This window comes from Pan paniscus, chromosome 10 (genome assembly GCF_029289425.2).
Source record: "Pan paniscus chromosome 10, NHGRI_mPanPan1-v2.0_pri, whole genome shotgun sequence".
Lineage (NCBI taxonomy): Eukaryota > Metazoa > Chordata > Mammalia > Primates > Hominidae > Pan > Pan paniscus.
In genome coordinates, this window is record NC_073259.2 from 98,972,260 (window position 1) to 99,000,228 (window position 27,969).

A 27,969-nucleotide genomic window follows, 5' to 3' on the forward strand; every position below is an offset into this window, starting at 1 on the left:
TCCCGCCTCCTCACCTTCTCAGGACAGAATCACAGCTATCTGCTCCCCCTCACCTGCGCAATGACCACTGCTACCCATAGTGGAGGCCTAAGCATGGGTCTGGGAAGGGACAAGATCAGGTGTATGAGCCCCACAGTTTGAGTTGTGGGCAGGACCCAGGTACCTGTGAGGGTTTGCACTTGCCTCGCATGTATTTCCATGCCCCAAAGAGCATGAGATTAAATAACAAAACAAAAGAACAAAAATGCCACATAACTGGTTTAGAGATAAATCACAGGAGGAAAGTGAATTTTTTTTTTTTTTTTGCCTACTTTTTGTACAAAGAGGCTTGCGTCGACATTTTGCGCTGGGCTCCACAAATTTTGCAGCTGGTTCTGATTGGAGGTTTCCAAAGGTCACAGTGGAAAGAGTAGAGAAGGCAGGCAATGGTGAAGAGTTGGGAAAAAGGAACATCAACAAGACTTTATGAGAGGATGGATTCATACATTGAGATAATGGAGCTGATGAACTTAACATTTTGAAAAGTGGCCAAGGGTAAGTTTGCAAGATACAGGAAGTTAGTCTGTCAAAGATCCAAATGGAACTCTGGCCAAAATTTTAGTAAGTACACTGAACTCCAGTGCTTAATTCTATTGCCCATGGCCTCTGCTCAGGGTACCAAACATAGAGTTGAGAGGTTCTTATAAGTTGCTTCAATAAATCCTTTCCCAGGGGCTATTTAGAGACTTCACTTCAAATTTGAAACCACTCCTCATAGTGAATACAGGAGTAAACTCATGTTATTTGTGAGCAGGATGAAGCCATGGGAAGGCAGTGGAGACATAGTATGAGTCTCATTGTGAAGAGCTGGTTACAGCCAAAACATTAGTGAACTTACAAAGGAATCAGAAAATTCTTTGAGTCTTGGGTTTCCAGTGGCCAACTTTTTAACTCTAATGAAAGACCTTAATTCTTCTCTGGTTTATCTGTAAAATGGGGATGATGATGATTCCTGCTTTTTGACTGCTCAGGGCTGTTGCAAATGTCAAAGTACATAATTAATATAAAGTTTCTTTGCAAATAGCAAATATCGTTATTTTAATTCTATACCTTTTTTTTTTGAAGGCTTATGGGAATCTTTGATTGCTCTGTGGCTGCATTTAGGAGAAGGAAGCTGCAGTCATGCGTCATCACTGCCAGCCTCACATCTCTTGACAGTTAAAAGCCTTAGGGTGGAGAAAGGGAAAATTTAAAATAACAAATGAAGCAAAAGCAAGAGGTGATGTTCCAAAGCAGAGGAAGGCTAAGTTTATATATACAAATGTCAAGTGTGTATAGGTGAGTGTCTCAGAAGGTTTATATGTTCTATATAAATATAGAAGTAAGGAGACTCCCTGAATAGGAAGAAAGGTCTTTTTCTTCTGAATTTTAGAATATTTTCTGCTCCATATCATTTATCTACATCTAAGTAGTCTGTTTTTCTATTTTAATGTCTCCTCCTGTCTTTCAATATATTACGGAATGGGCTAAGATGTAAGCGGGCTTAACCTTTCCTAGTCACCTGTTTCATTCACCAGTGGGGTATCCCACCTAAAGGAGCTGTCACAAAAGAGCAGCTATGAACAGCATGAAAAACAGCAATAACAATTATAACTCTAAAGAGGTGGATGAAACCCATTGTTATTTCATTAAACAACAATGTTGGAGTTTTAGGAAAAAAAGCTGTAAGCAATGAGTCCAGAAACTAAAATTTTAGTATGATTTATCATGCTACATCCATAATTAACCAATATCCCAGAACTAACGTTTTTGAAATATCTTTTCTCCAACAGACATTTAAGTTCTTAAAGTAGATAATATCTATATATCCAGTTTTATAAGGTTTTTGAGAAGAGACTTTAAATTTATATTGTGTCCCCACCAAAAAATTGTATTTCCCTTCTGTGTAGATGAAGGTAGTATTATTAACAGCTAGAGTGGGGTATATATACATTTATATTAACTCAATTTTCTTACATGGAAGTGCCTGTACAGCTTCTTTGAAAAGATCGCCACCTAGGGGAAATTAACAAGAGTTAATGTAACATCTGCAATGCACCACATATGCTGCGTAATATCTAATGGCGTATGTATTTAAGGAAAAAAAAATATGCAAAACTCTGTCATATTTCAGCAAATGCGGTGGGCCACCTAGGAAAAATAGACTACCTTGTAGACCTAGAAAGTGTGCTTGTGCACAATTTTATTGTTATTTCTAACACAGAACTGCATGTAGCTTTTGTTTATTCATTAGGGCTTGATTTTAATGACTTTCTCCATATCCAGAGAGATTTTTGAATATAGAATTTTTTACAAAATAGATGTCCATTTGATTATGAGTATAAAACTTATATTTTTGACAATTTTTACAATTAAAAATAATAGTTGTAATTAGTACAATTGTTAAGATTCTTACATGTAAAAGAATTTCTATCTCAATTAAGCCTCAGAAATTAACAAAGATGTTTCTCCTTAAACTCATTTATTTGTTTCTGAGAATTTATAACAAGATCTCCAAATGAGAGCAAGTAAAGTGGGAAATAATTTAGTTGGTTCATTCAAGTAAAAATGGGTTATTTTACTGTACTTGAATTTCTGATGTTTTTGATAAATGTCTTAGAGAATCACTGCATTTTCTGTAAGCACATTTAACATAAAATATGATCCACGTTATAATCTTTACATGCTATGTTGCAGATATGGGAACTTGAAAGAATGCAACATATCTTTAAGTTGAAATGGATACTTTAGCAGCCATGAAAAATTTATGTTTTGTTTTATAAAAACAAGCTACTAATTTCAAAATCAACTTTCTAAAAAGTCAAAGTATAATTTTAAATTAAATCACATGCTCTGAAGATAATTTTTGGTTAATTAGATACTTTTGGATCATAAATTTTAATGCATCAAGATTATAAAGTAGGCAAGAGTCTAATAGGGAAAAACTTAAGGGATTATTTGAAAAAGTTTTATGTATGCTGTGTTTACAATTATTAGAACAGTTGTCAAACTGTCTAGTGACTGCCTGTTAACTCAGTCTTCCCCATTAAGTGGAAAACCTCTTGGTAACAGTGAGTATTTTTATATACAATTATTCCTGAGGTGCTATTTGAGCAGTGTCTGTTCTGATTACTTGGTGCCCGTAGAACCAGTGGTTAAACAATTTGAATATAACTCCTAGATGTATCAATAGCATTTAGAAGAATGCCTGGCATTTAGAAGGAACATGCGACACAATGGGTAAATGAATGAATAAATAGCCCCTCAAATTAGGCCTGTCCCCTGCTTTAAGTATATGCTTATAGAATCTATAACCCTCTCACAAAAAAAATGAGTCTACTGTAGAAGGCATAGTTAATCTTTGTAAGGTAAAGGTAAATATGAATTATTCTATCCCTTTTGAGATTATCCCTGCCATAATCATCTTGATAGATAATCAAGAGCTAGTGGTACACCAAAGGAAACTGTTATGTCATATGAAATTATATGTATGTAATTATTTATTTTGTGTATATATATACATATTGTGTGTATATCTCTCTATATATAGATATAAAATTTTAGAAATCAGTAGTATATTTGATCATGGAATAGAAAAGATTCTTTGATGAACTAAGATGAATTTATATACCTGGATAAGTAAACTTGATATTTTATCCCTGCTTATTAAAATCATTTAAATTATTTGGCAATCCATCTGTAACATTCCTTAGCTACGCTAAATTCAAGAAGCACTAATTATCTTCACTTTGCAAGGTGAATATGTTTTAAGGTACACCAACATTTAAACTCTCTGTCTTTTCCTTTACTTCTGGCTGAATCTGATGGTACTTTTAGTGAAATAGGAGTTATAATATCTTACCTATAATAGTGTTCTTAGACGAGTTCTTATTTCTTACTAAATCTAATCCATATTGTCTATTTAGATTTTTGCCTGCCCTGAAATTTGATACTTTCATGGCAAATCTTTTCAATCTTTAACTTTCATTCTTCATTATATCCATTTTCTTTCAACAGACCTCCAGATAGTGCTATTACTTTGCTTTTATACTGTATTTTATTTTTTTCCTAATTGTGACTGCCACATAGCAGCTCTTGGGCTCTTCTCCTGCCAGTAGCTAGCAGTTTTCCATTTCTACCTACTTCCATTAGTAAAGGCTGATTCCTAATTTAGAGAATTAAGAATTCTGCAATCAGAGTGAACTTTATACTTTCACCTTAGAAGAAAGGGAAAAGGGGCCAGGGAACCGTTTTAATGATGTGAATATTCTAGCACAGTTTTGCACTCTGCTTCTTTACTCTCTTTAAAATGTCTCATCACATAAATAATTTATCACAGAACTTTTGGACATCAATTACTGAGACTCAGCACTTTTTCCAGGACAGCATTACAATATGCGGTATGACTGCAAAAGTTTAGCTTCGGCTATTGACTCAAAGTTATGTCCTTGAATAATCTGAGCTGAATCTAAGATTTCATCACACTCCCATCCATTTCAGAGTGGACTTAATGATATAAGGAAACAGACTATGTGGTTTCCAACCTCTTTCACCTATTATCTGTGGGATCCTGGGTAACTTGGTCAAGAGCTCTTAGCATTGGCTTTCTCACTGCTAAACTAAGCATATGTTCTTAGCACAGGTCCTACACAAGGTAAACACTCAGCAAAGTGAAACAGAATAAAATAAGTGTTGGCTACGTTAAGCTTCACCAGGTACTCCAAATTGTAAAATTATAATAATCTAAAAATGTATTTTCATGTGCCTTTTAGAAACAGGAACATTGCCATGAGCATTTTTAAGATGGTTTATACTCATGGTGATTCTGTGGCCCAGCAAGTTGGAACTAAGAGCTTCTTGTTACATTAAAAAATTTTGTGTTCAGTTCCTGTGCAAATCTATGCATGAGGACAGGGCTATTATACCACACAGTTTAGAGTACAAGAGATGTGGCTGAGTCTCTACTTACTCTTTCTTCTGCTCTCCTAATGAAGTAGGTTTTAGTACACACATGGATAAGTAATTATGCTTCTCTGTTGGAACTACCTAAGAATCATAGATCATTTCATAGATTTATTTTTATTTTATTCTTTTTTCAAATATTGAAATTATGTATTAAGGGCTTCTTATGTGCAAGATTGTGCACTGGAAGTAGAAAGATGATCAATTCCTTGACCTATAACCTTTTTTAGACAAAAGAGAAGCACAGGTAATTAACGATAATTTAGAAAGGATAATGGAAGTATCAATAAAGTGAAGTGTTAAGGAAGTACAAAGCAAGAAGTACAGAGCACCTCTTTCTAGAAGCGCTGTGGAAGAACTGATGAATGCATCACTAAGGCAGTTGTAAAGGCAGAAACTATCTCTCAGGCTAAGGCAGAGCCCACTCGTAGCATTGATTTGTGCTCCCACTAGACCTAGATAGCAGCTGGAAAGAGCTGGGAATCAGGCAGCAATAAAAATATTAATTATCTTCTGGGTGCCAGACCAACAAACAAGCAAGTTTGTTTCTTTCCCTAACAAGATGTACTCTAATTTGTGGCCATGATCATTAACAGATTACACCGTGTTTGAGTCCCAGGAGGTGATTGACTATCACAAGTCCTGCTTTCACCACCAGGCCAATGGATACATACTCTCATTTTTATTGCTTGAGATTAAAGTGTTAAGCATTATTTAGTTTAGCAATTTCAAATTTGATAATTGTCTTGTTTATTGTCACTATTTAAAGGAAAACAAATACACTGTCAGTGCAGATTGTGAATGTTAATTAGTGGTGTTACTGTCAAAAGGAATTTGAATAGACAGAAGTATTGTAGAAACACCTTTAGATAAAATATGATTCATGGAATAAAATTATTATAACTTTATCAAAATAATAATCCACAGACATACAAGGATTCTTGTGGGCCAATGTTTTCCCCCTTTCCTTCACACACTTAGGTAATTTATGTTTATGGCTTAGTCTTGTAGTTCAAAAAGATACTAACTTTTAAACACCAAGCCGTATAGCAGCATATTCAAATAAATAATTTAAATATCTATCTTAATACGGTGCTTTGTCACAATACCATTACAGTACTCTTTTTGCATTTGTATTAATGTATTATGTGTTCTAAAAAATGCATCTGTGAATATAGTACAACAGCTCATCTATCATTAGCTTACATTTAAATGTTTTGCCTTTGCCACTAGGTGGCAACTATATATTAATAGTTGTAGAGCATAAGTTCTACATAAGAAGGCAATGTAGACAGTGAAGGAGAGAAAAGTAAGCTATTTTATTAAATTTGTTTTGTATTTAAATATTTGTTCAGGAAATAATGTAGAATTCACAAAATTTTTTTAAGACTAGGGGAAAACATTAAATACTCATTATTCTTTTTAAAAAAAAGATGAACATTGATTTTGGAAAAATCCACTGGAGGTTGCCAGGGGAACATATACAGCCACTTAGTCTTGACCTCAGCTTGCCATCCTATATTATAATCTCCCAGTTCAAGGAAATTCTGCAATCAATAAAAATTAATAAAAAATAAGAACTGTAATTATATATGGCAGCATTAAAATTCTGCTTTTGGTGGTACTATTTAATGATAAATGTCATATGAAATGTGTAGTCTAATAGAAATTTTTGTGATAAATGGTAAATTAACACCAGTTAAGAGTCTTAAATTACTAGGACTAAAAGTGACATGCTAAAAATCTAAATATATTCATAGGAGAGGATACACAAATAATGCATGATAACAGAACTATCAATCATTATACAAATTTCAAATGCCCTCTGAAACCATCAGGAGATGCCAATATTAATAGCTTAAATAACAGCTAAAAATGCCAGTTAATGTCAAATCTAAATTTTTAAAGAGAAATGTGGATTTCTAGTCTTAGGTGTTAAAAGTTTACACAAAATAACCTTCCTGGTATAATAAAATATCACCAATAGAATTTGAAAGAAATCAAAAAGTAAGAGAACATGCAGTAATCATTAAAATTTTATTACAACTCTTGGTACTGTCTATGCTTCACTAAATATTGCATTGTATTTATTTATTGAAATCACAGTATTGAATTTAGGCAGCACAAGGTTAATAGCTAGATAGAAATACAGTGTGCAGCTCATGAGAAGAGTGCATGGATAGTATGTGATTAGTGTCTTAAGTTGAGAATAACCATTCTAAAAGCAACATCCAAAAAAGAAAAAGAAAAAGATTTAGAATGAAACAAGCAGCCTAGAAAGAAGGTAAGTCAAAACCTATGTAACATGAACAATGGTGTAAATAAGTAGGGGAGCTTCTCCAAAAGATAGTCCAAATACAGCCAAGTCCTTTTTGTGTTTGAAATATAATACCTTTGTTTATTTTCCTATAGTGCAAAACTAGGACCAGTTGGTGGAATCTGTGGTCAAAAACAAAAGCCTTCCTTTTTTTTTTTTCAAGGTAAGCATCTTGCTCTGTCACCCAGGCTGGAGTGCAGTGGCTTCATCTCTGCTCACTGCAACCTCCACCATCTCCTGGGCTCAAGCCATCCTTCCACCTCAGCCTTCCGAGTAGCTGAGACCACAGCCATGGGTTACAATGCCTCAGATAACAAACATTACTTTTTTTGATAGGGATGGGGTTTCTCCATGTTGCCCCTGCTGGTCTCAAACTCCTGGGCTCATACAATCCCAAAGTGCTGAGATTACAGGCATAAGCCATTGCAACTGGGCAGGACAATTTTTTTTTTTTAAATTAAAACTAGAACTTCTTATTGAGGGAAATACGACCATGTATTTTAAATTGTAAAAAACAGTTCTGCATGTGATCTTCATATAGAAAACATTAATATATTTTCTGTATAAAAAGAAGGGAGGAATAAAAGATTTGAGCTGATGACCTTTCAACATACAAAGTCTACAAGCTTTTTATTTAAAGCCATTGTTTGTATGTTAAATTTTACAATAATTGAGATAATTATAGATACTTTAGTAGTTGGAAATGAGTCAGAAATACATGCATGGTCTACATGTTGGAAATAATTTTGTTATACTAAGGTAGACCCACTAGGGTACTATAGCATCTGCAGTGGAGAAAAGACCCTAGCAAGTTGTCAAAAGTCACTAGGGGCTCAAAGTTGTAGGGCATTAGGACCTAGTGTTCATAGTTACAGAGAACATTTTAGCTCTATTATGTAGTATCCTATAGCTGCCCATTATTCAAGGAGGGCAATTGTCAGTCACTCCCCTTGGGAATCCTTCTGAATATAGGATTTTTCTGTTAGAGAAACTCTGCTATGTACCTCTATTTATACAAGTATTTATATGTAAGCGGATTTCTAAAATGGTTGACATCTAAAAGTTAAATTCTGCACTTGTTATACCCATCTTGACTGGATTTATCTTGAAATGAAAGTATACTTGATTTAAGGCAATGCCAGAGAAGTATTTAAATGTAGTTTGTTCCAGGAATACATTTGTCTCCAACACTCCCTCCCTGCCTCTCCCCCTGCCCCTTGTAGTAGAACTACTAGATCATATTACCATGCAGCAATATATAGGTAGAGCAGTAAAAGATTCTCGCAGGGCCTGAAAGCTTAAGGGAATGAATAACTCCTCCCTTTTGAGGCCCAGTCCCAAGAAGCAAGACCACTTGCGCCAGCAGCGTGCATCAGCAAGATAGCAAAAGCAGGACGAGAGCTGCCCGAAAGACATCTACCTGGCCAGAAGACACCTACCCTGGCCGGAAGACATGTACCCCTGAAGATAGAGAAAGAGGCCATCCGTGTACTACGTAGCAGTCATGTCAGACTGGGACACTTCCTGTTTACAGAGGACTATAAAACCCCTGTCCTGTCCTCACTTGGGGCTGACGCCATCTTAGGCCTCAGCCCACCTGCAGCCAGGCGTTCGTTAAAACAGCATGTTGCTCCACACCGCCTTGTATTGTTTGTTGGTCCCACTCTCTGGGCTCGAACCAATACAAGCACCTTTCAAGCAGTATATTCTTCAGTGTCTTGATCCTCCAAATAACTCTCTTCTAATTCCTCCTGACCACAAAAAGCACTTATACTCTAGGATGACTGATTCCAGCCCAGTGGCCTGGCAAGGGTGAATTACACCTTGCATATCACACTCTTGACATTTGTGTGTGCTAGCATAAGAATTATAATTGAAACAGGGATTTAAGTATCTCCTCTCTAGGTGCCTACCCTCCTTGGACTCAGGTCAAATTTATTAAAGGAAGTTTTGTTTCTAGATAGGTTGTTTGAAATAAAATAACAGAATGTTCAAGTAACACAGTGTACCTACAGCTTTTAACAAAATTGAGGACTTGGGTCTCGAAACAATTTCCTTTGATTTTCAGGTATTTTATCTATAAAAAGGGAGATAAAGCATTAGTTCATAGGATAGTTATATGTTTAAATGTGATAATGTATATTAACCACCTTGCATGTACTCAAATGTGTTTTGAAATCTAACGTCTACATTTTGATAGTTTAACTGTTCTACCTAAGTGACTTACAACAGGCATTAAATATTGTTTGGCATTTTCATATATCTGTATCTGTATCTTAATCTACAATGAGCTTAATTTTAAGTGTAGCATAAAACAGAACCTTCAATAAAGTGGTAATATTAGGAATGATATCCAGTTATCTTATACACCTATAAAGTTACCTATAAATTCTTATGAATATTTTTCTAAAGTAAAATTTTGATTTTACTTTAATTATAGATGAGAAGCAACAAAGCAACATTTATAACATTTTATCCCACTCAGGCATTTGTTCCCACCAAATGTGTATATTGATATACATACACATAAAATATTCCTGTGTTAGATTGTCATCGCATCACTTATATAAACTATTAACCCACTACAAATTTTTTTTTCAAGTATTACAGTTGCATTGATTTTTATTTTGAAAATATGCATTCAACTATCCATTGCTTCTATGGAAAAGGACGGGTTATTCTTAGCACCAACCATTAGAGCATTAATGTCAACCGTAAAAGGAAACATCATTGACCCGGGGCAAGGGCAGAGGCAGAGGGGAGATAAAGGACAGAGAATATTATCTTGGGAAAGAGTTCAACTCTAGAGATTTAACTGGTTCTCATATAGTCTGCATAATGGTATCTGCAGCTCAAAGGTAATGTATCTGATTAGAGTTACACTAGGGGAAATAGGGCAGAGTTAATTAATCATTTTGTTATTTTGGGAGATTTTACACTTATAGTTGCTTGCATCACTAACAAGTAACTTTTAGACACCACATAACATGTCTATGACCTCATTTGTGTATTTACTGAATACTTATTGTAACTAGGAAGTATTGAATGCCACTGTTCGGAGTGCTTGGTAACTATTATCTCACTTAGTCTTTACAATCTCATTTCATCCATGAGGTAGGTACTATAGATGAGGAAAATGAGATGTCAAAATTTCAGTAACAACCCTGAGGTCACACAAGCAATAAATGATAGTTTTGAATGCATAAACCATAGTCTTAAATCATTAAATTCCCATGAGGCTTCTGCAATGGATCTAACACCTGGGTGTCAGTGCTGCTGGTTCATAGACCACACTTTAAATATCATGGCAGTAGACCATGTGAAGTGTCCATTTACACACTATTTTACCAGAAGCCAAAACTACACTTCAAGGACAAGCTTGTTCATACTTAGTTCTGTGGTATTAATAACAACTGAAATATCTGATATGTCAGCCCAATAGAATTGCTATGAGACTTTCTGGGCCTTGCTAATAAATTTAGACTGAACTAATGTTCAGAAATTATGTGAGATAACTTTATAAAATGTAGTTTAACATATAATGGTCAACAGTGTTTTGCAGTTATAATACAATTCTTCTTAAATATTGAGTATTTTGTCTTCACAATATACCTAAGTGATAAAGTATAATCACTAACACTGAGGAAACAGAAACCCAAGGCAAGTGGCCACCATCACAGGTCACTTAGGCAGCAGGACAACACACATACAGGCCTTCCCATGCCACATCCAAATCTTTTCTTCTCTTCCATTAGCCGACCTTGACATTGGACTGTATTCCACTAATTAACTAAAACTAAATAAAGAAAAATGCTACTTAGCTACTGAAACAGCTAAGATAGCCACATTCTGATTTCGATTTTAATATATAGATAATCAAGGCCAAGGTGATTTGACAACATTGAGTAATTTTCGGTTGTCTTATATTACCATAAACCTTATTGAATACAAAACATGGCTGCATGTATCATTTTATTATGCTGCTAAAAAAACCCTGTAATTTAAGGACTTTTTTTAGTCTTATCGACTCCCTTAACCCAAGGTCACCTATGGGAGATGTATCATTTATTTCCTAGATCTGTAGGTTTGTGTTAACTGGAGGAGATTGGTTATTTCACCTCTACATTTATTTTAATGGAACTAAATATGTTACAAATACTGTCTTCCTCATATACGGATGTTCTAAAATTTTATAAAATCATACTCAGAGTTCAGAGTTGATCTCTAGATGTCAAGTGTATTTACCATCTTTAGAGGGCTAATATTTTCATGTCAAATAAAATTCCTCGAAGTTACTGTGGAGACAAAGTAATGAAGACAAATCAAGAAATGCTGTCAGTCTCTAGAGGATGAAAATGCCAGAATCTCTACATGAGAAAAAAACCTCAGAATAGACAGCAACAATGCTTATCAAGTCCAGGCCCTATAATCATGTTTTATGATTTATAATGTTATTTTTCTGACAACTGGCAGAATAGCTCCATTCTTGAAAGAAATGCCTAACTGGCACCTCATCCTCACTGTGCTCACCCAATAAAGTTTGAAATTATTTTAATAATAATGAATTTATTTTGGAAAATTGTATTTTCTCTTCATGTGTACACATACCTCTAAAACTAAAGACTGTGCAAGAGGCTCTCCATGGGAGTTGAGAACTGTGGTGCTCCAATCATGCTGAGCAAGAAACCCTAAGATCCCCCTCATTACATGATAGTGGTTGGTTAGAATGGTGGGTGTCCCGGGATGACCAATCCCTTCAACCCCTGACATGGGTTAATTATTTCATATTAGCCGTCAGGATTAGTAAAGCAAGCATCACAGTATCTGGCTAGTTAAAAAAAAAAAAAAAAAAAAAAAAGGTCAGGTAGAGAATCATCAATGACTAATAGTTTTCTCCTCTCATTAATTTTTGCTGGGGTCTATTCCAGAAGATATGGATGGCATAAAAGTCAATAGAATAGATAATATGGATTCTGCATACTTCTCTCACTTGTCATTGGCCGTTGCTTCCAGACATGCTGGTCTTTCTATCCTCAGTTCCTCAAAGGCATCAAGCTCCTCTCAGCTCTTGGCCTTTAGACTTAGGGGTCCGTCTGCCCACAATAAACATCCTCAGCCTTACTCCTGGGTTCTCTAGTGATCTATGTTTTTATAGTGGTACATTTCCTTCAGACCACTTGCAATGAGCAATCCATCTAACTCATTTAATGTCTGACTTTTCTACTAAACAATAACAATGTCAGAATGGTGTTTTGCTTATTCACCATTGTATTCTTATCACTGTTCACAGTGCTTGGCCCCCAGTAGTTCAATATTTGCTGAATAATGGTTCATGCACAAGAATGTAGACTCCTGAGGCATTGCACATGTTTACATCGCTTAAAATAACTAGTGAATAACATCTTTGCATATGAAGGCAATTAATATGTGGTGAATTCTTAAATTTAAAATATTTTGCAGGAAGAAATAGAGAAATGTCCAGATGGGATTGTAAATAAATTCAATCCTAAATGAAAAAAGGCTTCTCCAGTGAGAACATACTTAACTTTGACCTTTTGATTAAGTGTCATGAGTAAAGTATTTATGGGCTATGACTTGCATGGATTTATTACCTAGCTTCAGGAGCTGGATTCTTGATTTCCCTCTACTTATCTATATTAGAACAGTAAAACACATAGGGATGGCTACTTTTAATTTTATAGGTCATTCAGAAATTGCATCTTGTAGAAAGTAATGATTTCTTAGAGTTTTGGTTATTCACCACTGCAATTTGGAATGTTTGGTGTAATTTTAAAATTCCTAAGTTTTTTCCCCCTTTCTTCTATTCATCCTTTTGGCCACTGAAGCATTGCTGCATGGATTTGTGATATTTCAATAATGAGAAATGAGAGGCAAGGTACTTTAATACTTTTTATTATTTAATAGCTCAAGCTTATCACCTTGAAAATTGTAATATATCAGTAACAACCAACATTCAGGTAAGACATCACCACACATTCTTCTCTTCAACAAATAAATGCTAACTTGTGGTTCAAAGTCAAAAGATTTAATTTCTGAGAAGGCGTGTTTAAATTCATCATCTAGGGATATTCTGGAAATATGCTATGGATGGAACTTTTATCAACTGTCCAGGAGGATATGTATTATTACTTCCTAAAAATGTTTGAACAAAAGCTATTATTTTGAATGATGTATTCTCCATAGGTAATTGCTGTTTAGACATCAGAAACTAGCTCACACAGACTCACACTTACACATCTTTGTTTTACTCTTCTTTATAACAAAGACAAATTCAAAAACAAAATAAGATATTCCACCCCCAAAAGGTAGATAATCTTTTTATCTAAAAAAAAAAAAATCCATTCTGGAAAACTATTTTTATGGCTCCTCAGAACTTAGGATAAAGACTATATCCAATAACGAGGCTTCAAAACCTAAGCCATGTTCCATTGCTTGCAGTTACCTTGGACTTTAACTAGATGTGCAAGTTGACTTCTGACCATGGGGAATCCTCTCCATGACTGGATTATGGATTGTTGAGGCCATGGCAGATAACCAGTTCCACAGAAGCAACTTCATGTTCTTCTGAGGAAGATCCATAGCACTGTGGAACAAGGAATATCAATAAGCGATGACACAAGAGACTGCAAATGAGGTTAACAAAATACAACCCTCAAAAATGAACTCTGATGGTGGAAAAATCTATGAGGAAAAATATTGTTGAAAAAATACAGGGATTGAAAATGGCTTCAGTTATGTTAAGAGCACTGGTGAACATTTAGTAGCGTTAGAATGTGCTTCTTACGCATGTAATAAATTATCTCTTTATTCCAAGCTCATTAAGTGGCCAAGTTGTATAAATTTGTTTCAAAAACAAACGCTTTTTCAGCATTGCCAGATTTAAAAAAACTACAGCAACTCTGTTTTCTAGAGGGGAAAACACCAAATGAAAATATTCAAATGGTAGTAATAAAATACTTGGGCTTTAATCAGTTCCAGTAAAATTATATTTGAAAGCTCCCCCACCACCCACCCATAGTCATACACATACACATCAAATTTTAAACATTTTATAATGGCCAAAGAAGGTGTTTACATAGATCTGTTTATTAATGGAACTCACTTTTTAATTAGTTTTTAATAAATTGCTAATCCAGTTTAGCCTCAAATCAGTTCCATCCCTTTTCTCAATCCCTTTTCTGATGTCTAACAGTTAAAGTCCTGTGCCATGAACAGGGATTCCTGTGGCACTTTGGGAATTATCTGCTCTGGGTTTAAAAAAGTGCAGCTTATAAAGTTCTCTCTCTTTTCTTCAGCCTCTATGAAGATTGATAAAGGCATTTCCAGAGGCAAGTGAAATTCTTCCCCTCTCTGCTCGTTCTCCTCCAGGACCTCCTCTTCCTCTTCCAGGACCTCCTCTTCCTCTTCCAGCTCCTCCTCTTCCTCCTCCTCTCCCTCCTCCACATATTCAGCCTCTTCGACCTCTTCTTCCTCCTCATCTTCGACCTCTTCTTCCTCCTCGCTCGCCTCCTTTGCATCACACACCTCCTGATCATACTCCTCCTCATCATCATTTTTCTTCTCCTCCTCTTCTTCCACCAGCAGCGGGGCAAGAGACTGGTTTTCCTCTGGGTTGGGACTGAACGCTAGAGAGGGATTCTGCACAAAGCCATACAGAGTTTCCTGCAGTCCCCAGGTTTCCTTGCTGCCGCCAGGGGGCGCGTCGTTTCCGGAGGATCTGGCTGGGGAGGCCTCGCCGCTCACCGTGGCCTTCTGCGCCCGCAGCGCCTCCTGCTGACGCTCCACCTTCTCCTGCTGCCTCATGTCCTCGTAGATCTGGTTCATGATGAATTGGGTGGTGTTGGGCGGCGCTCGCATGCCAGGCTCTCTCCACTCATACAGCTTGACCGGCCGCGGCAGCGTGCTCACATCCGCTGGCGGGCTCCGCGGGGAGGAGCGGCGAGGGTGGTGGCGCAGGCCGCGGCCTCTGCGGCCCCAGCGCTTCTTCCTGCCTGGGGGCCTCACCCAGCCAGGGTTCCAGGACCCGCTCCAGCAGGAGCAGCAGCAAAAGCAGAGAGGGTGCAGGCCATACACCCGAAACAGTTGCACCGGGCAGGGGAACTTCCGGAATCCTGGAGGGGGTGGGCGCCAGGGCCCTCCCCAGCACCCCCAGTTAGAGCACACGGGTGGTTGGAACCAAAAGCCCGGGCCGTGCTGTTGCTTCGGCTGCTTCCTTGTGGGCCCGTACTCGGTCTTGGGGCTATATCGGTGCGGCCTATTGTACACTGGAGCACCCGGGCGCCTTCGATGGCAGGACGACCAGGAGCTCAAGGAGGCCGAGTGTGCCCAGCCACAGCCACAGCCGCCGCCGCCGCCCAGGTTCAGAGGGTCTTCCCTTGTGTCGAGGGTCTGAGTCATGGTTCAGGGAGCTCCGAGAGGTCCAGATGGTAGCGACCTGAAGCTGTCGTCAAGTTTTGCCAGATAGGACGGTCAGAAGAGCCTCGTCTCGTCAACCTGTCTCTCCACGCAGCGCCACGTGTCTACCCCTGGGATCACGTTTTCCTCTCCAGGAGGCTGCTCTCTTCCTGGTTTGCACGCTCTTCGGTAGTAATCGCTTGTCCTTCGCACCTGGGTTGTCTCGCCCAGGTGTGCTGGGTGGGACTGGGGCTGGGTAAGGATGGTGGGGGAGGAAGGTGTTGGCAGGCGACACGCAGTGAGACCCACTCCCGGGTCCCCGCCACACCCGGCTCTGCTGAGGCACGGGCTGGGGCCGGGGGAGGCAGGGGTTGCGCAGTTACCTCTTGCTCCCTCTCAACCCAGGTGCTTCACTGTCGCCGTCCTGGCAGGACTGTGGTGGCGAGGGCAGCGGCAGCCTTTAAATACTGGCTGTGGTCTCCCGCGTGCCCACCGCGTTCTTGGTCACCCAGGGCAACAGCCAATTGGGGTCGAAGTCGTCCTCCCTGTGTGCAAGGCCGGGTTCTGTCCGGAACCAGGCTCCAGGTGAACATTTGCAGGGGGCTTGTGACGCAGCGTTTGGGGGAGGTGAAGAGGGGCCCAGGCTGGGTTTCTGCTGCTCAATTCAAGCAAGTCTGGAGGCAGTTTATCCGAAAGCTTTGTATCACCTTGAGGCGGGGGTTTAGAAGATGGGCCTTCATCTGAACCCGGTGGGGGCGGGAGAAGTTGAGTTTTGAAAACCCCACATTCTACACCTTTGGAGGGCCTAAGGGATCATGGAAAATTACTGGAGAAAGAAAACTTTGCCCAACCTCTTACCTTCTGGCCGGTGCCAACTCTTCTTACTCCTGAGAACTGGGATTCATAATAAATAAAACAAGACCACAAACATTTATTATTGCATGTGCTCACTGACAAATAATCCTGTCATCTACCCTGAGAGGTAGGCGTATCTTATCACCTGTCACAGATGAGGGAACTGAGAGGTTAATTTCCCCATGGTTGTGGGGCTAACAAATTTCCAGGCTACGATTTAAGCCTAAACCTGTTTGACCCAAAAGTTAGGTTCCTAATGACATTGCTATGTGTTCTACCAAACCCCCAGTAGGACCCTTGTGATAACTAAATGACATAACATTTGGGAAGGTACTTTGCTATTGGTAATATACCGTACATGTGTACCTCAATTAAACAAATATTATTATTACCATAATGAATACCACAGGTTTGTCCTTGGGAAGAGGAATATTCTGATTGTCTTTCCTTTTGTCCCTTCACTGACCATACAGCATATACACGGGAAGCCTTTAAAGCATTGTGGTTAAGCATATGGGTTTTAATTTAAATAAATGGGATTCAACTTCAACTCACCAATTATTAATCTCTGTAAGCCTCAGTTTCCTTACCCATACCATGATTATACTACCTTTTCCATACGGTTGTGTAAAGAATTAAATGCATATAGCAGGTCCTCTAATATTAATGTTTTGCTCAATGTCATTTCCTTATAACGTTGCTGAGGCAAAACAACAACAATAACAAAACCACGTTTCATTATATGTCTTCTCATTTAAAAGTAGCAGTTTCCAAGAACCTATGATGCTAAGTGAGGACTTACTGTAATTCCTTCAAGTACTTAGTGCAGGTACCCTGTAAGTACTCAGTAACTGTTAACTATCATCCTTATTTGTAAATACTTCATGACTTCTAAAAGAGGTGATATAGTATATGTAAAGGCACTTGTTCTTGATGCAAAAATAGGCATCCCCACCCTGGCTTGTGTCCTTTTCTTGTCCTTCTTTGTAAAACGTCAAGGAAAGTGCTACCATACTTGGTCCTAGAGAAAACCGTCTCAGTGTATATCCCTTTATTACTTTTCTGTGCTGAGTGGAATTGCACAAAATGGAAAACTGCCTGCTGGGAACTTCAGTCTATATAAGGCTCCATTAAATGCCAGAAAAGCAAAATGTGTGAAAGCCCTGAAGCTGGCAAAGGTCATTTATGCATTCCTGGCTGAAAATTGAGAACATTATAGGGGGTCTTGGATCAGGACTCCAACATTTGCCCTGAGACCTGTAGAATCCACAGGCTTCATTTAATTTCATTTGCTCTGTGGTTTGCTGAGGACACCCCTGCTTGACTCAGAGTACAGAATGCTGACATGTTTAGCCTGCAGTATCCCTTTCTAGATATGGACTCACCTTTGGCAGTTATTCTGACCCTGCTCTGTGTACTCAAAATGGAATGGTGAGAGCCCAGTTTTATTTTTTTCTAAGGACATGTGTGTTATGCAAAAATGGGTTTTAATTGAGAGCATTACAGATGGACCATGTTGCTGCGTTGAAATTCCAATCAGTTTCTTTTTGTTTTAAAAGAGATGGTTAACTCATTTTACAGGTAATTAAGGACATCATTTTTTGATCAGTTGATGTGACCTTTATACAGTTAATCTTGGCATTGTATACCTTTTGCATGGTGAGAATATTTATTCTCCCTACTAAACAACATTGACACGTTATTGGCTTGCCCGAATTTTCTTAAGAGAAGGAGCAATTTATTATTTTGATTACAATTTTAAGTTTACAGAGATTGGAATTATAATACAAGTTTTGAATGTACTGGTAAATCATCCAAGAAAATTTACCACTAAAGCATGTTAAACAAAAAGTCAGACATTTAATTAATTTTTAAAGACACTTTTATAGTTATTTTTTTAGTGACAAATGATTGTATATATATATGGCAGCATGTGATATTTCCATACATATATACTTTATGAAATGATCAAATTAGGCTAATTAGTATATTACTTCAAGTATTTGTCGTTTAATTGTGGTGAGAATTTAAAATCCTCTCTTATAGCTATTTTGAAATACACAATACATTAGTGTTCATTGTAGTCACCTTGATGTGCATTAGAACACCAAAACTTACTCCTTCTCCCTACCTGTAACTTTGTACCTGTTGACCAATGTAAGGACACATTTTTAATTGACCCATATTCTTTCAATACCATGAAATGAAATATTCTGATTCAATATTGAAATATAACACATTCATCCTGTTGTTGAATATTGTATTAGCTTTCTGTTGCTGCATAACAAATGATCACAACCTTGGTTACTTAAAACAACATACATTTATTATCTCAAGGTTTTCAGGAATCAGGGGTCCAGGAATATCTTAGTGGGCCCTTTGTCCATGGGTTCAACAGGCTGTGATATGGTTTGGCTGTGTCCCTACCCAAATCTCATCTTGAATTGTAGCTCCCATAATTCCCACATGTTGTGGGAAGGAGCCAGTGGGAGATAATTGAATCATGGGGGTGGTTTCCCCATACTGTTCTCCTGGTAGTGAATAAGTCTCACGAGATCTGATGGTTTTCTAAGGGGAAACACCTTTCTCTTGCTTCACATTCTGTCTTGCCTGCCACCACTTAAGACGTGATTTTGCTCCTCTTTTACCTTCTGCCATGAGTGTGAGGCCTCCCCAGCCAAGTAGAACTGTGAGTCCATTAAACCTCTTTTTCTTTATAAATTGTGCAGTTTCGGGTATGTCTTCATTAGCAGCATGAGAACAGACTGCTACAGGCTGTTATTAAGATTTTGAATGGTTTGAGTTCTCACTGATGTGCTCAATTCAGAAAAATTCACTCCTAAGATCATTTATGGCATTGGCAGAATTTATTCCCCGTGGCTGTAAGACTGATGGCCCTGCCTTTTAGCTCTCTGTTGGCTGGAGCCCAGCTTTAGGACTTGAGGCCACCCACTAGTCCTAGAGGCTAAGGGCAGTTCTTAGACACTGCCCAAAGCAAGAACTGTGGGCTTCCTCAACGGGGCTGCTCACATCATCAAACTGGCAAAAAAATCTCCATAGTTTCTCCTAGCAAGATGGAAAGTTACAGATGTAAATACAGACATATACACGTGTGTGTGTGTGAAAGTGTGTGGCTGTTTATGATAATCCTGGCCTTGACATTCTTGCCTTAACATAATCCTGGGTTTTCCATCACCTTTGCCATAGTCTGTGGGTTAGAAGCAAGGCCCAGGTCCCCGTGGACACGCTGTGTGGAGGGGTTGGGGGAGTGGGTATTACACAAAGGTGTGAACACCAGGAGACCAGGAGGCAGACAATCTTACCATCAGTTTCCCACATATATAAAGTAAATTGAGTCAAATATGTTGTTCATACTCACTTGTTGCTACTTTATTTGGAAGATTTTAATGACACTGTTGGCCTTTTTCAAATTGTAATAAGTGCCGTATGATGGCGTAGGCTCTGCTATGTTTTATGTTGTGCAGAGCATTATGTTTTTAAGTTGAAAACATACTGCAATTTTGGTGTTGGTTTTTGTGCATTTTTGTGACTTGAAAAGAAGAATTGTAACACTTGATGGCAGTAGTAGCTCATTCAAAATACAGTCAGCAACAATTCCTATACAAAACAAACTGACAAGTAAACAACTCATTTTTGTGTTTTATCATGAATTCCATTTTTAAACAATTCCAGGTTGCAGTATTAATTACCTTTTATTCTTGTGCGTAGAATTGGGTGTTTTTGTTATACTTTAGCATTTTTCAATTGGCTTTGAAAAAGCAAACCTCTGCCAATTAAACTTGTAAATAAAATTCTTCAGAGAAAAGTTGGATATGCCCGATCCAGTCAGATAAATGAAATTCAACAAATATTTTTTAGATCCATCTATGTCACTAATACAGTGCTATGTGATACAAAAATAAATAGAATGCATGCTTGCCTATAAGTAGTTTTAAAGTATAATGTATTCTGGGGCAGTAGGACGCAGTGCTCATTTTTTTCTTGGCAAATAACCTGTAACATTTAAAGAAAAATAAACATATATAGCAATTGAATAGTAAAAAAAGCAATTTGATGCTTAAAAATACATGTTCTGTCAGGCTTGCCTTTTCCTACTGCAGACATCCACGCAGCAGAATTTTAAAACCAAAGGGTCAACGCCATCTTGTGGTCACAAAGGCTAAGTACAAAGTATTAAGCCTTTCTAGCTTTTCAAAGCTGAGATAGAGATTCAAAGGGCATATTGCTTTCTCTTAATAATTTGGGAAGTTTTGGGGTTAGTTTGCAGATTTTTGAGGTGTGTTGTACATCAGGGAACACCATTGTGGTTTTTTCCATTTATGAATCCTCGAGTCATTTTAAGCAAATTTTGAAGAGGGAGTTAACTTTGTAATGACAATGTTTCTATAGATTCAGAAAAATAAGAAATGCCAGTTTTACAAATCATAGTACTATGTGTAGATATTATTTGCTACCACCTCTTGAAATTATTATTGATCCTATAACAATTCAAGATTTGCAGAGGATTAACACAACATATTGTAGTTATCACATCTGAAAAACCTGGGCACTCAGAAATACTTAGATAGGAATTGTTAGCCTGGTCATATTTGCTTATAAGTAGTTTTAAAGTATAATGTATTCTGGGGAAGTAGGATGCAGTATTCATTTTTTTCTTGGCAAGTTACCTGTAATATTTAGAGAAAAATAAACATATATAACAACTGAATAGGAAAAAAAAACAATTTGATGCTTAAAAATATATGTTGTGTTTTAATCAGAAGTCAGTTTTAAATTTAGAGTTTTCAGATAAGAATATGAGGTATTTGAAGTGGCCACTTAAATATGATACATTTAGCAGGATCACTAAAATATTATCATCACAATTTAAGAGTTATAGTGAACACTTTGTTCTTCTAGAGTTCATGTCAAACTACATCTGCAAAGCCACCTTGTCAGTAGGCAGTCATAATGCCTGTGAGAATGTCAGTTAGCACCATAACATTTGTATAATATTGCCCTTTTTATCCCAGTATTTTATTTATTTCATTTTATTTCTTGCTAAAATCTCTTCTTCCCCCAGATTCTGTAATAATTGTATGCTGAGTAGGCTGTGAGGACAGAAAGTTATTCTATGCCATTTGTGGGGGGAGATCTGTTATCATCAATAATGTTTTTGTAGGCAGGACCTCATTAAGACTTCCATGGACCCCTTTCTTCATAAAAAATTAATTAAACTCTATTTTATGGCTTGTTGCTACAGAGAAGAATATAATCCAGGTTTGACTGATTATTGCACATATATTATTATTACCACATTCTCTTTATTTTAAAAGAAACTAAATATTTTCGTATGTTCCGAAGGCTCTTGCAAGCTGTGGGCACTGTGCCGACTGTACCTAATGAATAAGTCAGTACTGTCTGCTGGGAGTCTCCACTTACCCTGATGGCACTAAGTATCTCAGTCCGTCTTTTTGCTGATTTTCCAGAGGCCAGGTATCTGGAGGACTACTCTGGCCTCGGGAAATGGTCCCTCCATGGTGCTTGAAATAAGGCACTAGACCAGTGGGAAGTCACTGTTGCATACAAAAAGCCGGTGCTGATCTTTGCATCTTTGTCCAGCCTGTACACCATTTTCTTTATTTTATAAAACTGGAAAAAGTCATATCTGTGGTACTTTAGGTGCAACAATGGAGTCAAATAGCACAGGATTTAGGAGTCGGCTGTGGATCCAGGCCAAGTTATTTAAGCTCTCTTCTCTGATTTGTGACTTGGAATAGTGATTATCTCCAGCTCCTAGGATATTGTGAATTAATACATGCTGAAAACCTTAGTAGATGCCTGGCACATAGTTTGTATCCAATAGTTGGTTGCTATTATAACAATGTGTGTATACATGAATTAACTTTAAAACAACATTTAGTATGCTTCAAAGTTAAACGCCAGGCCTAAAAATGATTTTCTGACACTATCCTCTAAAGTATACTGTTATATGGCTCCTTCTATTTTATAGCAGTGATGTTGTATAGCTCTTATTTCTATTTTAGTAAGAGTTGTGCAAAGTTGTCCTGAGATTGTATGGACACTCTGGGAGCTACAAGTTTGTCCACTGACAGTGTTAATCATTTAACCTCATTAAAATGCGTACACAATAAGATATAGCAAACGATTTTTCTTTTGCCCTTATTACTTTCATTTATATTTCCCACAAAAGCAAGCAAAAGTAACATTAGAAGATAGTTTTGGCTAAAAATATGTCTACATGTTTAAAATAACTTAATTTTTCAAAGAATCATTGCAATTCTTTTTCTTAAACTATAACAAGAGAATCAAAACCAAATCATCCACTTGTCTACCTCATTGGCACAGCAGAAATTGAAAAGTCAGTGACATTGTATATTTCTTTGTCCACATAGAGACATCATCAAAGGATGACTATTCCATCCCAGAGAAACAATAATAAAAGGCTTTCATTAAATGTTACTGTTTCCCTATTATTCCCACTACTATCATCACTATTTTTTTTATGTGTTTCTAGGAGGATTTAAGAGTAGAGAAAGAAGGTCATTATCTATGGTGCATCACCACTTGCTTATACTACTAGGATTTGGAGATTGTGTTAGGTAGAATTTTAAAGATAGGTCTCTGAGATTCCTGCCTTCCGGTTATTCAAACATTCTTCTAGGTACTGTTAAAAAACAATTACAGGTCAGGGCGCAGTGGCTCATGCCTTTAATCCCAACACTTTGGGAGGCCAAGGCATGCAGATCACGACTTCAGGAGATTGAGACCATCCTGGCCAACATAGTGAAACTCCGTCTCTACTAAAAATACAAAAAAATAGCTGGGTGTGGTGGCACGCACTTGTAGTCCCAGTTACTTGAGAGGTGGAGGCAGGAGAATCGCCTGAACCCGGGAGGCATAAGTTGCAGTGAGCCGAAATCACGCCACTGCACTCCAGCCTGGCCACAGAGCGAGAGTCCGTCTCAAAAAAAAAAAAAAAAAAAAGCAGATTAAAGCACCAAACCAGTTGGCCTTTTTAAAGATCATATGGAGGTTACCTGGATTAAAATTAGACAGATGGTTGCAAAGCTCTGTTGATATACTACAAAACAATTAATTGTCTCTTTTTTAATATGTTAATTCAGAAATAGACTATGAAGTGATGAAAAGATTCGATACTAAACCATCTTAGTGAAGTTCTAGAGAATTATGTACTTTCCCACACTGTTGGTGAAAGTGTAAGTGGTTACACTGTCTTTGAAGGGCAATTTAGTAATGTTTATTAAAATTCAAAATAATAATCTTTGACCTAGAATTCTACTTGCATGATTTTATCGATACATGTACTCTCACATGTATACAAACTTATTCATGTTCAAGTAAGGGTATTCTTTGCAGTTTGGTGTAAATGAAAAAAATGTACATCCATGTGATGGACTGATATGTGGTTTTCAGAATCAGTACAGCTATATGTGCTGATATGGAATGATCATCCAGCAATAATTTTAAATTAAACAAGCAAAGTTCAGAATAGTGTTTATCTTCTGTACTTAAAAATGCATATTTTATGTATAAATACACACATTCTGGTGAAATGCACATGTAGCATGTGCACATATGTATTTGTGTAAAAAAGAAAAAGTTACTTATATGCAAGTTTTTGTTTCTTGTGGAAATGTTTATAAAATTATGCAAGAAAACATTATTTCTGGGGAGTAGACCTGGAGGTGTTGCAGCTGGAAGGAAACTTACCTTTCATTGAATACTCTTTTATTGTCTTTCAGTTTTGAACCATGTATGTGCCTGTATTATGATTATACATTTTAGAAAGACGAACTCTCCTTAGAAAGTATTACTTCTTCCCTAATATGATTATCATATCATCTTCTATATTTTCCATTTTCTATATTTTATTTTTCTTACAGGCACACAGAAATACACTATATAACTAATCAGTTTATCGAAAATCTAAAATGAGTTGTCAACTCTTTAAAATAATAAAAAGTTATCATTCAAAAACTGCAGGTTATGTGTATTATTGTTGGATATGATTATTTGCATGGTGTCATTATAATGACTATTTCACAAGGCCATTATAATTTTCAAATACATTTATTCTTTTTTTCATGCTCTTTAATGGATTAGGGGAATAAACATGCTTTAGTGAAAAAAAAAGGAAGAGAAAAGTTTAATTAACAACATCTAAATCTTGGCAAAAATACCTAAAGTGTTCATTTCAAAATTTTACTTTATTATGTACTTAATTTGAAATGATATAGGATATGAACTCCTAAAACTTGCAAGTGATACATGATCTATAAGAACATGTGTGAAATATTTTCTATCACTTAGTTTTGCTCTTTTTTATAAATGTTATAGGTTTATTCCTAACTCATCTGGTGTTTTCTTAAATTACTACATTTTCATTATATTATAACATTTTTAATTGTAGTTTATGTAGTCATATCATCTCTCAGAACACAATCTCAAAGTATCATGCTGAGTTTTGTTTTGGAAGAGTGCAGTAAGAATGGTTTATTTATAGTAGCCATCATAATGCTAACCATTATCTGAAATTAGACAAGGCTCCCAACAGGCAGACGAGGTAGACACATGTATGCTTGAGGAGTTTTGCTGAGATTAATAGGGTTTCCATCCAATCGAATGTCCTCTAGTGCCTTACGAATATAAGTCAAATTTTTAACATTGCAGAACGTATCTTCGTGCATTTCCAGAATGTTGTTATTCTAAAAAAGATGAAAATAAATTATGACAAGATATAACACATTCTTAGTATTGACTGATAGTGCAGTCCACTGTGCTTCACCCTTGTTTTTATTCTTTTGTTATTTTCCTCAATCAAAATTACTTAATGTATATGCCAAGCACTTTCTAAGCAATGGGGGTAAATTAGGAAATAGACATGCTCCTGTTTTTAAGGAGCTTATACTTCAGTAAGAGAAATACAATTTGAGGTGAGAAAACTACTGAAAGAAAAACAAGTTATTTCCAAAAATGATGAGTATTGTGAAGAAAATAGGATGACTATGAAAAGTTATCTTTAGAGGTAACAATTGAACTGAGAATGGATTGACAAGAAGAAAAAGGCATGGAAAAAAACAAGGGAAGAACATTCTAGGCACAGAGAACATCAGGTTTAGAGTCCTGAGGAATCAACATGGAATGCTCCTCCCTCAACATTCGACATTCAAGTCAATGTGGCTGTAGTGAGGGGAAGGAAGGAGGGAGCAAATATCTGGAAGATAAGCAGGGCCCAGGACTGGATTTTTAAACCTAGGTTTATTTACTGTATCTCACATACCATAAAATTCACCCACTTAAATGGTACAGTTCAGTGTTTTATAGTGTATTAACAGAGTTTTGCAACCATCTGTCTAATTTTAAAGCATTTTCAACACCCCCAAAAGAAAACCACACATTCCCCTCCTCCCACCCCAGCAACTGTTAATCTATTTTCTTTTTATATAGATTTTCCTATCTGGACATTTCACGTAAGTAGAATTATATATAAATTTTTTGGTACTGAGTTCTTTCGCTTAGTATTGTGTTTTCAAAGTTCATACATGTTGTAGGATGTATTGGTACTTCATTCTTTTTTGTTGTCCAATAGTATTTCATTGTATTGATATACCACATTTTTGTTTATTCATCAATTAATGGAAATTTGAATTATTTCCAAATCCAAATTATGCCTCTTATGAATATACTTCTGTTAACATTTGTGTAAAAGTTTTGTATGTACATACGCTTTCAGTTCTTTTGGGTATATACTTAGATGTTGAATTGCTGAGTCATATAGTAACTTCATGTTTTATTTTGAGGAAATGTCAGACTGTTTTCCAAAGTAGGTGCACCATTTTACACTTCTACCGACAATGTATGAGGGTTACAATTTTGTCTGCGTCTTAACCAATGCTTCTAATTGTCTCTTTTATTTTAGCCAAATAAGTGAGTATGAGTTGGTATCTCACTGTGTTTTTGTTCATTGTTAGTGTATTGAAACATAATTGATAGTTTATATTGATTTTATAACCTATAACATTGCTGAACTTATTTATTAGTTCAAATACTTTAGTGGATTCCTTAGAATTTTCTATACCTAAGATTTGTAGATTAATTTGGGGACCATTTCCACCTTAGTCGTAAGTCTTCTGATTCATGAATATGGAATTATGTTTTCTTTATTTAGATCTTAATTTCAACAATGTGTTGTAGCTTTAAGTATACAGAGCTTGTACTGCCTTTGTTAAATTTCTTTTAGATACCTTTAAAATTTTGTGACTATTATAAACAGGATTGTTTTCTTAATTTTTTTTCAGATTGTTCATTGCTAGTGTATAGATATCCTGCATACAATTGATATTTGTATATTGATTTTGTAACCTGCCACATTGGTGAACTCATTTATTAGTTCAACTAGTTTTTAGTGGATTCCTTAATATTTTTTATATGCAAGATTATGTCATCTGAAAATAGAAGAATGACCTTATTTTCAATTTGGAAACTATTTATTTACTATATTTTATGTATTTATTTTTCCTAATAGTCCTAGCTATAACTGCCAGGCTCAATACTGAATAGAAGTGGTGAGACAAACAATTTTAGTCTTGTTTCTGTTCTTAGGAAGAAAGCGTTCAGTCTTTCTCCATTGAAGATAATGTTAGCCTGAGTTATTTATAGATGTTCTTTATTGGATTGAAGAAGTTCCTTCTATTCCTAGTTTTATTTTTTTAGTAATATTATAATAAAATGGTGTTGGATTTTGTCAAATGCTTTTCTTGACATCTATTGAAATAATCATATGGTTTTAAGCCCTTTATTCTATTAATATATTACATTGGTTGATTTTTAAATGTTAAACTATTCTTATATTTCTGCAATCCCATTTGGTCGTGATGTGTAATCTTTTCTATATGTTGGTGAATTCAGTTTGTTATGTTTTGTTGAGACGATTTGCATCAATATTTATAAAGGATATTGGCCTGTAGTTTCATTTTCTGGTGATGTATTTGTCGAGTATTGTTATTGGGTAATATTGGCTTCACAGAATGGGTTAGGAAGGAAATGTTCTCTTTTTTGTTGTTATTTGAAATAGTTGTGAAAGATTATTATGAATTCTTCTTTAAATGTTTGATAAAGTTAACCAGTAAATCCATGTGGGAGTGGGTTGTCTTTTTTGGAAGATATTAAATTGCTAAGTTAATATATTTGCTTATTATAGCTCTATTCAGATTATCCATTCTTTCGTCAATTTCAATAGCTTGCATTTTTCTGGAAATTTGTTCATTTAATCTAATTTGTTGGCTTACAGTTGTTATAGTAATCCTTATGATCCTTCTTATTCCTGTAAGTTTGGTAGTAATGTCCCCTTTCTTATT

General features: G+C 36.5%; 2 protein-coding genes and 1 pseudogene across 6 annotated transcripts in view; 1 reads left to right on the top strand and 2 right to left on the bottom strand.

Moving 5' to 3' along the window:
* The window catches only part of LOC100971724 (putative uncharacterized protein encoded by LINC00615), a 29,902-nt pseudogene extending 21,020 nt beyond the window's left edge, over nucleotides 1-8,882 (top strand).
* CCER1 (coiled-coil glutamate rich protein 1) overlaps nucleotides 1-16,278 on the bottom strand; it is a 51,185-nt gene extending 34,907 nt beyond the window's left edge. For 3 of the 5 annotated variants that reach the window (XM_055095978.1, XM_055095979.1, XM_055095976.2), the window contains exons 1-3: nucleotides 14,421-16,181; nucleotides 13,761-13,901; nucleotides 1,996-2,034 (exon numbers count right to left, since the gene is read on the bottom strand). In XM_055095978.1, coding sequence (XP_054951953.1) covers nucleotides 14,504-15,715 — 1,212 coding nt within the window. In that variant the 5' untranslated portion in view covers nucleotides 15,716-16,181 and the 3' untranslated portion in view covers nucleotides 1,996-2,034; nucleotides 13,761-13,901; nucleotides 14,421-14,503. Of the gene's footprint in view, nucleotides 1-264; nucleotides 1,206-1,995; nucleotides 2,035-13,245 lie in introns of those variants that run through there. The other 2 variants (XM_055095975.2, XM_055095977.1) reach the window with 2 other exon arrangements.
* An 8,388-nt stretch (nucleotides 16,279-24,666) lies between these two features.
* EPYC (epiphycan) overlaps nucleotides 24,667-27,969 on the bottom strand; it is a 41,322-nt gene continuing 38,019 nt past the window's right edge. The window contains exon 7 of the mRNA XM_003823404.4: nucleotides 24,667-25,317. Within this exon, the coding sequence (XP_003823452.1) occupies nucleotides 25,147-25,317 (171 nt within the window). The 3' untranslated portion in view covers nucleotides 24,667-25,146. The remainder of the gene's footprint in view (nucleotides 25,318-27,969) is intronic.